The sequence below is a fragment of the Mya arenaria genome, chromosome 17 (assembly GCF_026914265.1).
Source record: "Mya arenaria isolate MELC-2E11 chromosome 17, ASM2691426v1".
In the NCBI taxonomy this organism is placed as follows: Eukaryota; Metazoa; Mollusca; class Bivalvia; order Myida; family Myidae; genus Mya; species Mya arenaria.
This window is the reverse complement of record NC_069138.1, coordinates 33,142,270-33,154,574: the sequence shown is the minus strand read 5'-3', so window position 1 is coordinate 33,154,574 and position 12,305 is coordinate 33,142,270. Positions and strand designations below refer to the sequence as shown.

The 12,305-nt window shown below is 34.9% G+C and overlaps 1 protein-coding gene across 1 annotated transcript in view; it reads right to left on the bottom strand.

The window, feature by feature from the left end:
• LOC128223754 (receptor-type tyrosine-protein phosphatase eta-like) overlaps nt 1-12,305 on the bottom strand; it is a 72,312-nt gene that overhangs the window by 45,066 nt on the left and 14,941 nt on the right. Inside the window, exons 10-12 of the mRNA XM_052933113.1 lie at nt 4,321-4,464; nt 3,887-4,180; nt 540-848 (exon numbers count right to left, since the gene is read on the bottom strand). Of these exons, the coding sequence (XP_052789073.1) occupies nt 540-848; nt 3,887-4,180; nt 4,321-4,464 (747 nt within the window). The remainder of the gene's footprint in view (nt 1-539; nt 849-3,886; nt 4,181-4,320; nt 4,465-12,305) is intronic.

Sequence of the window (12,305 nt, the reverse complement as noted above, 5' to 3'; positions counted from 1 at the left end):
TTGTAGTTGAATTGTAATGCATGACAAGAAGATGCATAAGAGTGCTAACGAGCTTATCCTTACGCTTTACTCCAACTTTTTTTCACTCAAACACGGAATACAACTCAACAACTATTAAGGCCAGATTTATTGGCCTTGCTATACATGTACATATTTTATCTAAAAACATGTTTACCAAGTTTCATTTGAATGTCTTGAACAGTTTTCGAGCTTTGGCCATAGTTGAAGTGTTTACACAATAACAACCCAAACAAGAACAAGTATATCACAATAATCACACTTATTTTCTTCGAAAAAACGCTTAAACACTATTCTTAATTGATTTTAGAAATATTTATCATGAAGAGTGTCTAGCTTCTTATAAAAGAGATGTTAATTTTGTCCAGCATCTAAGTCTTTGTAATAGCTTATCCCTGAGGGTTGTCCATAATCACTCAAAGCAACGCTCGTCAATTCTTTATAATAACTGCATAGTGCATACATTCTTGAGTTGAGTAATATCGCAGAAAATTCACTTTCAAGAATTGCAGTCAACATACCTTGAACATCAGTTTTGAACGGTGACTCAAATGGTTGACTGGGTTCCGTATTTGTTCCATCATAGGTTTCACTCCTGGATATTATTTTAACATTGTATGTATAACCATTCCTCATGTCGTAAAAAGTCAATGTAGCACTGGCTGTTCCAACAGCGAAAGTTGGCTGTTTTAATTCTGTCCCATCAAGCACCTCTATATCATATCTTGACACCACCCCACTTGAAGGCCTTGTCCAAGCAAGTGTTATCTCCTTATCTGTTGCGTCTAAGTTGCTACCATCCAAATCCAGACTGCTTGGAGGCATTGGTTCTTGTGAAAAAAAAAACAGACATCAGTTGTTTGACATGTATATAAAGACAAATATTTTAAATGTATATAAAACTTTTTAATTTTGATGATACTGTTTTCTTTGTAATTATCCTTTAGGGAAAAAGAGCACCTCATGAAGGGATGAAAGCACAAGTATTGCTTCTTTATTTACTGTCCCTAAGAAAGTTTCTGCTATAATCACTGACATTCCACACGCATATCCTATTGTTCATGATAGGGATCGCTTCAAACATAATATATGCAAAGTGACATGTACAATAGCTAATTATTTTCCAAAGGCTATGAAGAGCGGATCTTTTTTTCAGTTGAATACAATATTGCAATATTGTTTTGAAATGCTATGACTTGCTTAACACATATATAGTCATAATGAATATGTGTACCAGTTTTCAAGTGAGTGTCTTAAGGTTTTATGAAGGCGTTAAAGTCATTTTAAATTTGTTTTCAATGGCTCAATCTATTTTAGCAAGGGATTTGGGGGCCTCTCTGATGTTAAACTGGCTTTTATGGTTCTTATGGCTTTAAATTTGTAGAACACTGATTCATAGTATCGCACCCCAAAGTGTCTGAAATACTGTCTGGATAGAATAATTTAAACAAGAGGGCCGTGATGGCCCTAAATCGCTCATCTGAGTAAAAGTGTTTGACCTTTGTTATCAATATAGCTTTATATTTGTTCTAAAAGCTGTACAAATAGTCCAACTTTCAAACCAGTAGCTTCAATAATAAGAAAGTAGGTCAAAAGGACACCTGACAATGCCAATATTGATATTTGTTTTCAAAATTTCATAACAGTAACTTCAAAGAAGAAAGTAGGTCAAAAGGTAACAGTAAAGGTCATCCAAGCACAACATAGATATTTGTTTCCAAAATTGTAAACATAATCCAAATATTATTGCTGTAGCTTCAAAAAAAGAAGGTAGTTCAAAATGTCACACTCCATTTCATCCAAGGATTGCATTGAAATTGATTTGAAAACTGTAAACATGTTCCAAATTTCATTGCTGCAGCTTGAATAATAACTAAGTAGGTGAAAAGCCCACAGTCAATGTCATCCAGGGCCAACATTGATATTTGTTTACAAAACTGTACACATGGTCCAAATATCATTGCTGTAGCTTCAAAATAAGAAAGTAGGTCATATGGTCACAATCCAGGTCATCCATGCACAACATTGATATTTGTTTTCAAAATAATGAACATGATCCAAATTTCATTGCTATAGATTCAAACATAATAAAGTTGGTCAAAATGAGTGGGACCGACTTTGGCCCCAGGGGCATAATTTGCACAATCTTGGTATTGGACCACTATTTGATGCTAGATATAAACTATTAAAGATCTAGGTCTAGCGGCTTCAGATCAGAAGATTTTCAAGAATTCCGTATGAAAGTCTACACAAAACCACAGGGCAAGTTTTGACCACATTGGCATAGTGGCATGTTTACAAGCAATTGTGTAAAACACAGTCGCACGCCCGACGGAAAGTGCTCGATTCAATAAAATTAATAAACTGCTTTAGATTACCAGAAATTGATAGAGCTGCAAACTGGACAGAGAAAAATATTACTCTACCTCCAAAATACACAACATAGTTATCAATCATGGCTTAAATACATGTTAATATATGTATTAACTATCTACCCAAATTATTAGATTGTAGCATAACAATGGTCTAGCTCAATGGAAAGATCTCATTAAATAATTCATTAAAAAGTAAAAAAAAAATCCAAAAATAAAAAAATATGGTATTTACTTTAACCTTTAAAAAGTACAATAACAACATTAGAACTAAGAAGTGACTTTTTGAAAAATTCATAAAATATAAAATCTTGTTTCCAAAATAGACAATAATATTAAAACGAATCTCCAACAGAAAGGGGGACACTAGAGCAAGATTTGCTGCCCTTGCTTAAATGGTTACTTAACATAACGAACAGATTTTAACAAAATGTTTATAGTAAACTTGAAACCCACTGGACGGGACCAGTTTTGACCCCAGGGGCATAGCTCTGTAGACAACCACTAGAAAATGTTACACACCAAATATCTCAGCTCTTGGCTTCATAGTTTTGTGAAGAAGAGTCTTGATTTCTTTTCTTTAGTTTGACATGGCAACCAGAGTTCTGCGCGGAATTCCTATCTTTGTACAATTTTGAAAGAGCCCCACCCAAGGAACATTCCTATAAAGTTTTATCAAAACTGTCCAAGCAGTTTAGGAGAAGATGATGTTCATAATCAATTATTGACGCCAAACGGCAGACATAGACTAATCATAATAGTTCACCTTGAGCACTTTGTGTTCAGGTGAGCTAAAAAATCAAGTAGAACATGTTTCAATGGTGAATTGTCAATTATGTAGCGACATGAGGTAGATAGGATAATTTTGGCACTGTAATATATTACCTTACATAGCATAATTTAAAGTGAAAAGTGCAAGGAAACTATAATGAAATGAAACTTTTGCCATGTCATTTCGAAATCCAAACATGAATGAAAAAGATATGGACCAGGCACAAACTATCATTAGTAAGGCTTATACAGCAAAACTGACTTATTTCAGATAATTGTTGTGACCTGGACCTTGAAGGTAAGATTATAGGTAGTTTGCTCAACACGTCTTTATATTAGGATGATCACTTCAGCCAAATAATTAAAAAATCCAACCACTCAAACTATCATCAGTTAGGTGTATGTAGCAAAACAAACTTAGTTCAGAAGGTTGCTGTGAACTTTACCTTAAAGAAAGGGACACAAGTCTTGTGTGCGACACATCCTCATGCTATGGTGGTCACTTCCGCCAAATAATTTCAAAATTCGACCATAAATGAGAAAGATATGGACATGGATATAAAAAGGACGCACAGACGGACGTGACGACGCGCATGATTTCTATATAGTCGCCACTTCACTTAGTGATTTAAAACCAAATTTAAAAATAACAGATTCCAGATCCACAGAAATCCACGAATCCGTGGACAATTCACATTCCTGGACAATATTAACAATTAACATACTTGATGATCTTTGTTTGGAGACGAATGTACTTCGAGGAGAGTCAGCTTGTGTGACTTTGTTCACAGATGTCACAGTTATTCGGTAGTTCTGTCCTGGAGTAAGACCAGTAATTTTTGTTGTTGTTGACATTATATTCTCCTTAAAACCTTCAGCTATTGAACTATCATTTGATCCCCACTGAACCGTGTAGTCACTAATGGAACTGGCCTTTCCACTTTGTGGGGTCCATGACACGATCATTGTTGTTGTATGCACTTGAGAAAAGGTAATGCTGGATACTTGAAGCTGTGATACTGAAAGCGTACAATGTATGAATCATTATATGTACATCATACAAATGATATGCAAAAAAAGAACACAATAAGTACTAGATCCATTTTTATGCTGATAAAATAATACAAATAATAGTATTAGGAAACGAATGTGTACATACTCTCTTGGCAGTTTCCACCAGCACTAAATCCATTGTCATCATAATGGTTCGAACCACATGTACAGACTTTATTGGATCCTGTGCAGACAGCTGCACTGTCTGAACACTCTGTAGGAACATCACAATCTTCACCAAGTGCCTTGTCTGAAATTCCAAACATCTCAATAATGTTTGAGTTACAACTGATAAGACAGATACAAATGTATTAAGTATTAAATTGTATTAAAAGTTTAACTCCTAAAATAATTTTACCAGAGTGACATGACTTTAACAACATTAAAAGTCAATCTCTAGGCAATGTTTAATAAAAAACAACAACAACAAATACATTTGAAGTTTGTAAGGAGCCTAAAATCTCCTTTAATTTATAAAATTGCATATTTTAGTAGAATCATGTGCGTATTGCATGCAAATATAGGGTGTTTCAAAAACATATTACGACAGAAATCATATTCATATTGGTGTTAAAAGTGATAGCATAGTATTACATGTATGCTAAGTTGACTTTCAGTTCTATTTTTATTTATATTATATTGTCATAGTAACACAGCGCATAGTTAACTGTCATTTCGTACCCTCGCCATTTTGTACCCTTCATTTTTCAGTCACTTCGTACCCTTCAGTCATTTCTTAACCAATCAAATGTCTTTTTGTAACCTTGACTTCATCATGTCTTTAATGTTGTTTTTCATTAAATAATATTATTTTAGTTTGTCTTTATTTCACTTTTCTGATTTTTTAAATTTCTTAAACGTTAAAAATGAAACAAAAAAAAAATAATTGCATATTGCCAGTTTTTGTAACATTACAACATACACATTTGATCAAACTCAAAACATCGTATTTATATACAGAAAAATACTTCGTGAGTCTCCTAGGATGTGGGCAACATACAACGAGAGCAGATGTTTAATGAAGCGGATGGCCGGGGTCTTAACTGGATATCAAACTAGTAGGATTTCGTATTAATTGCAGGTTTGTATATGATTATGTATTAAAGCGTAAACAAACATAGCGGTCTTCTACATGACCAACATGCATACCATGTACCATGTTCCTGGGTCCTAGTAATAAGTTCCTGCGTCCAAGCAATCTTTAAATATTGAAGCAGAAAGAAGTGTGACTTAGGGAGTGGTGACCAACGAATTGTTTTTCACCTGGAGGTCACTGTGACCTTGACCTAATGACCTCAAAATCAATTGGGGTCATCCACTTATCAAGACCAACTAGCAAACCAAGTATATAGTTTCTTTGTCCAAGCAATCTTTGGTTATTTAGCGTAAACCGTATAATTACCACACAGCCACTGCGACCTATACTGGAACCTTGACCTTTGAACAAAAGGGGTCATCAACTAGTAATGACTAACTGGCAACCAGGTTCGTAGTTCCAAGCATTTATTAATAATAATTGGAAACTGTTTTTCCCCTCAAAATCACTGCGACCTTGATCTTTGACCTACTGATCCCAAAATCAATAGGATTCATATACTAGTCATGACCGAATGGCATATTAAGTATGAATTTTCTAGGTGCAAGCATTCTTAATTATTGAGCGGATAACATTTATTTACCACAAGGTCACTGTGACTTTGACCGCGACCTTGACCGCGACCTACTGATCCCAGAATTAATAGCGGTCAACAACTAGTCATGACCAACTGGCATTCTAAGTGTTAGGTTATTCGTTAAAAAAAGCTTTTTAGTAATTCAACGGAAACTGTTTTTTTTTTCTCAAGGTCATTTTGAAATTGACCTTTTTACTTATCCCAAAATCAATAGGGGCCATCAACTAGTCATACCAAGTTATATGAAATAACACACTGCCCTGGACGGGCTCTAGGTATGTTATCAACTACAGAAACTGCAAATGCTGTACAATTTTCCCAGGGTAAACAAGTGTAAAAGGAAAAATTGATTTTATAGAACATACCACGACTATGACTATGGCCAATTAGATCATTTAGGTGCATCACAAGTAAGGTTAAGGCAATGCAATATAATTGAATATTTTAATGGTTGAGAAAACTCATAAATACAAACGCAATACATATACTAATTTACCCAATACTGAATATCATACAAGCACGTAATAGTACAAAATAATGATTCCTACTTTAAACATAAAAAGGTAAATAAAACAGATTTGGTTAACTTAGAATTAATTATCACAGACACTACAATTATCTGACAATCAACCTGTACTTAACTATTTTAATATGTAAACCAGCATTGTGTATATTTTAGATTTTTAAGCTTCTGCAAATAACCATGAAAAATGGTTTGACCCCCTCAGCAATTTGAAATGACTATAAATCCCCTGGAGTTGACGTTGTAAGCGCCATTTAATCACATCTAAAGAAGATATGGTACAAAAACATGACATGGTAATTCTACAAAACATTTGTGCCCCCTGTTTAAAAACTGGTTTTCAATAATTTATAATAAATAAGCATAACTGCAGACTGAAGATTTGTAAAGTAAATGAAATAAAGATCTTCTTACAAACATTTTCAATAAAACAACACTAGGGTTTAAGTTTTTTCATAAAATTTCACCAATTTCACTTATTAATACAATTAAAAAGATATTTATTAAAGTTAATGATGCTCTTTTGAGAATACTTTGTGGTGCATATTCAATTATTGTCTCCAAGCTTAAACTTTCTTGTTGATTACGGTACTTAAGTCATTGATCCCAAATCCCATGTGCAACTCTGGTATAGGCTACTGAAGTGATCGATCCCATATGCCACTCTGGTATCGTTGACAAAACGTTACTGATGAATACGGTACTGAAGTGATCATTCCCAGATGTCATCTCTGGTATCCTGGATAAAACTTTACTGGTGAATGCGGTACTGAAGTGATCATTCCCAGATCCCATCTCTGGTATCCTGGATAAAACGTTACTGGTGAATGCGGTACTGAAATGATCAACCCTAGATGCCACTCTGGTATCCTGGATAAAACGTTACTGATGAATACGGTACTGAAGTGATCATCCCCAGATGCCACTCTGGTATTCTGGATAAAACGTTACTGATGAATACGGTACTGAAGTGATAATTCCCAGTCCCAGATGCCACTCTGGTATCCTGGATAAAACGTTACTGATGAATACGGTACTGAAGTGATCATTCCCAGATGCCACTCTGGTATCCTGCACAAAACTATACTGGTGAATACGGTACTGAAGTGATCAATCCCAGATGCCACTCTGGTATCCTGGATAAAACGTTACTGGTGAATACGGTACTGAAGTGATTAATCCCAGATGCCAATCTGGTATCCTGCATTTAACGTTACTGGTGAATACTGTACTGAAGTGATAGATCACGATCTGAAACAGATAAGCTACAAAATGAAGTAATACACAATGGTCTATTTGGCTTTCACACTAAGGAATGACGTCACCTGTGTTAAAAATATGTAAATATGGCCTAAGACTACAGTTATTTTTACTATATTTTTCATATAGACACTAACCTGGCTTTTCACTTCAAAACAGTCTTTGTATACAATATGTTTGAAAAAAAGACTTCAAAACTACTATAGTTCAATTTCAGGCTATATGCAACATATACTGAAAGTTTGGCAATGATATATTAAACACTTAAAGAATGAGGCGAGTATTAAGATATGTGGTATTTTCATAAAAAGCATGAATAGCCATTTCCATCAAATGGTAAGCCGCAAACTTTTGAATAGCCATTATTTCCTTATGCATTGAAATAATCTGACCAAGTAAAGTTTTCGTTGTAGCTTTCAATGTTGTGTATAAAACAGCCCCACAAAAATTGCCTGCTTCATTTTAAGATATTTTTCTAAGCAAAATAAGATTTTTCCACTGTATCACCTTCGAGTTTTATATATAAAATGACATAGAGCCAAACTGAAATGATTCAACTTGTCATGTTTATGCCTTTCTTGTCCACTTTATACATAGGTAACAGAACTGTTAAATTTAACAATTTTATAGTGATTATGTGTTTATAGACAGTCTAAACACCACTTTATGCCAAACTGATTGCCTCCGGGACAAATGGCGCAACAAAAGAAATGGCAAAAAACGCCAAACTGAAAGACTCATGACAAATGCTAGTGTTTTAATATGTAAGATGGCTACATGATGTAGAAAGTGCAGATATAACATGATTATGCCTAATTTTAATTTTTACTTTAAGTACCTGTTTTAAAGGCTAGATTTGGCATACATTTAAGAGTACAGCACTTTATCACTGTCTATAAGTTGCTTAATTATAACTGATTTGCTCACTCTTTTGAATCATTTACACACAAACAAGTACTACAGAGTTGACTAACATCTTCATTCTTCTGAAATGTTGGATTTAGAGCTGCATCTCCTGGATTCAGATTGCAGAACTACTGCCGGATGGCGGGGGGGGGGGGCGCGGGTAACTGCAGCTTATTGGCACATCATAATCTGCAAGCAAGACATAAAAGCAATGTTTAACACAGAATAAAAATATCTGCTACTTCTGTTAAAGTATGACAACTGGCCGTAAACACTCATTCGAGGCATACACAACCTTTATGCAGTCATTTTCAGGACTAAATTTATGAAATGCATAGTCTTTGGGACATTTTGCAATCAGTTTTAAACCGCTGAAAGGTTAACCTCAACTAATTGAGTACCCAGATGCATTTTGAAAGCGTTGAAACCAGACATGCTTAAAATTCCTTCTTACTTGGAGGCGGTATTCCTTTCTCGGAAATCCTTGCCGAGAACCGGTATGGAATTCCATCACAAGACCACGTTATGACCAGCATTGATTTTGAATGCGGTACTGAAATGATCAACCCTAGATGCCACTCTGGTATCCTGGATAAAACGTTACTGATGAATACGGTACTGAAGTGATCATCCCCAGATGCCACTCTGGTATTCTGGATAAAACGTTACTGATGAATACGGTACTGAAGTGATAATTCCCAGTCCCAGATGCCACTCTGGTATCCTGGATAAAACGTTACTGATGAATACGGTACTGAAGTGATCATTCCCAGATGCCACTCTGGTATCCTGCACAAAACTGTACTGGTGAATACGGTACTGAAGTGATCAATCCCAGATGCCACTCTGGTATCCTGGATAAAACGTTACTGGTGAATACGGTACTGAAGTGATTAATCCCAGATGCCAATCTGGTATCCTGCATTTAACGTTACTGGTGAATACTGTACTGAAGTGATAGATCACGATCTGAAACAGATAAGCTACAAAATGAAGTAATACACAATGTCCTATTTGGCTTTCACACTAAGGAATGAAGTCACCTGTGTTAAAAATATGTAATATGGCCTAAGACCACAGTTATTTTTACTATATTTTTCATATAGACACTAACCTGGCTTTTCACTTCAAAACAGTCTTTGTATACAATATGTTTGAAAAAAAAGACTTCAAAACTACTATAGTTCAATTTCAGGCTATATGCAACATATACTGAAAGTTTGGCAATGATATGTTAAACACTTAAAGAATGAGCCGAGTATTAAGATATGAGGTATTTTCATAAAAAGCATGAATAGCTATTTCCATCAAATGGTAAGCCGCAAACTTTTGAATAGCCATTATTTCCTTATGCATTGAAATAATCTGACCAAGTAAAGTTTTCGTTGTAGCTTTCAATGTTGTGTATAAAACAGCCCCACAAAAATTGCCTGCTTCATTTTAAGATATTTTTCTAAGCAAAATAAGATTTTTCCACTGTATCACCTTCGAGTTTTATATATAAAATGACATAGAGCCAAACTGAAATGATTCAACTTGTCATGTTTATGCCTTTCTTGTCCACTTCTATACATAGGTAACAGAACTGTTAAATTTAACAATTTTATAGTGATTATGTGTTTATAGACAGTCTAAACACCACTTTATGCCAAACTGATTGCCTCCGGGACAAATGGCGCAACAAAAGAAATGGCAAAAAACGCCAAACTGAAAGACTCATGACAAATGCTAGTGTTTTCATATGTAAGATGGCTACATGATGTAGAAAGTGCAGATATAACATGATTATGCCTAATTTTAATTTTTACTTTAAGTACCTGTTTTAAAGGCTAGATTTGGCATACATTTAAGAGTACAGCACTTTATCACTGTCTATAAGTTGCTTAATTATAACTGATTTGCTCACTCTTTTGAATCATTTACACACAAACAAGTACTACAGAGTTGACTAACATCTTCATTCTTCTGAAATGTTGGATTTAGAGCTGCATCTCCTGGATTCAGATTGCAGAACTACTGCCGGATGGCGGGGGGGGGGGGGGGGCGCGGGTAACTGCAGCTTATTGGCACATCATAATCTGCAAGCAAGACATAAAAGCAATGTTTAACACATAATAAAAATATCTGCTACTTCTGTTAAAGTATGACAACTGGCCGTAAACACTCATTCGAGGCATACACAACCTTTATGCAGTCATTTTCAGGACTAAATTTATGAAATGCATAGTCTTTGGGACATTTTGCAATCAGTTTTAAACCGCTGAAAGGTTAACCTCAACTAATTGAGTACCCAGATGCATTTTGAAAGCGTTGAAACCAGACATGCTTAAAATTCCTTCTTACTTGGAGGCGGTATTCCTTTCTCGGAAATCCTTGCCGAGAACCGGTATGGAATTCCATCACAAGACCACGTTTTGACCAGCATTGATTTTTGTCCTTAAAAAATACCGTGGCTACATCAAACAGGTTGGCTATAGAAATGAACAATAAATTAGTGTTTTAAGGCATTTTGAGTGTATTTACGTTTTTCTTTAATGCATGAAGGGAAAAGGCTCTAATCTTAATGAAACCGGGTCACTTTATATTTATTTTGCCCATGAAGACGGAATAAGGCTACAAACATCCAATTTACATAATTCAACTGGCAATGATTTTTCCAATTTCAACACTGAAAACTATCATAATGCAAAACAGGATCAAATTATGTTAAGCTCTATGCAAAAAGACCACCCGTGTATTATCTTGCATTCAACTTTAATGAAATATTTATACTTGAACACAATCACTCTTTTTTCTGTATTAACATCCGGATCTTGGTCAACGTGGAGCAAATAACAGTGGTCTTGAGCCATGTATAGAGGATTATTGTTGAATATCGGTGTAAGGTTGAGGAAAATCAATGACTATCTCTGCAAGATTGAAACATTAGGCTACTCATGTTTGTTGAGCTGTCTAATTAGTGTTTTATTTAAGGATTGGTCGCTTTTTTGCTTGCGTTTATGCTGAATGAACGCAGTAGAGCACGCGAGCAAAATCCATGAAGCGCGCTAGAGCTTTTTGGTAGTTTGCTCGCTTGAAGAACTGCGTTCATACAGTATACATGCAAGAATAATTGCGATCAAGACTTATATTTGCATTTTAAATAATTATTCATTGCGATTTAAAAATGGCAGTATCTTCTCGATTCAGTATTTGTTCTTAAAGAAATGTAACAGATAACATACGTTGGTATAAAGGAATAGCTGATAGTTGTAACCTCGTACATCATTAGTTAAATGACGTCACGCTTATCCAATCGGAGCACAATATTGAAATAAACAATGATGTCATAACAGACGAATGTAAATATCAAACAGCAAGTAACATACTGGCATTTATCTATGTTAAGAAGTTTTTTTCTAATTTTATTTCAGGGAAATCTAGAGAAATGTCCGGTTTATTTCCAAAGTTATTGACCCCAGTTTAACATATGACATGGCAATACATGCATTGCTGAACATCAGTCCACAGTTGTTATGTCACAAACCAGGCATAAATGCGTTTTGAAATACAGAAAAAAGTTTGTAATTTGTGCTATCTGACAAATCCCGTTTACAAGTAATTTACACAAAAATCTAATTGTCCTATACTAACACAACTTCTTTATGACCAAACATATTGCTAAGCATTAGTATCACCGAATGTACAATTTATGGAAATATTTTATAACAGGTTCAAGCTTAGCAAATT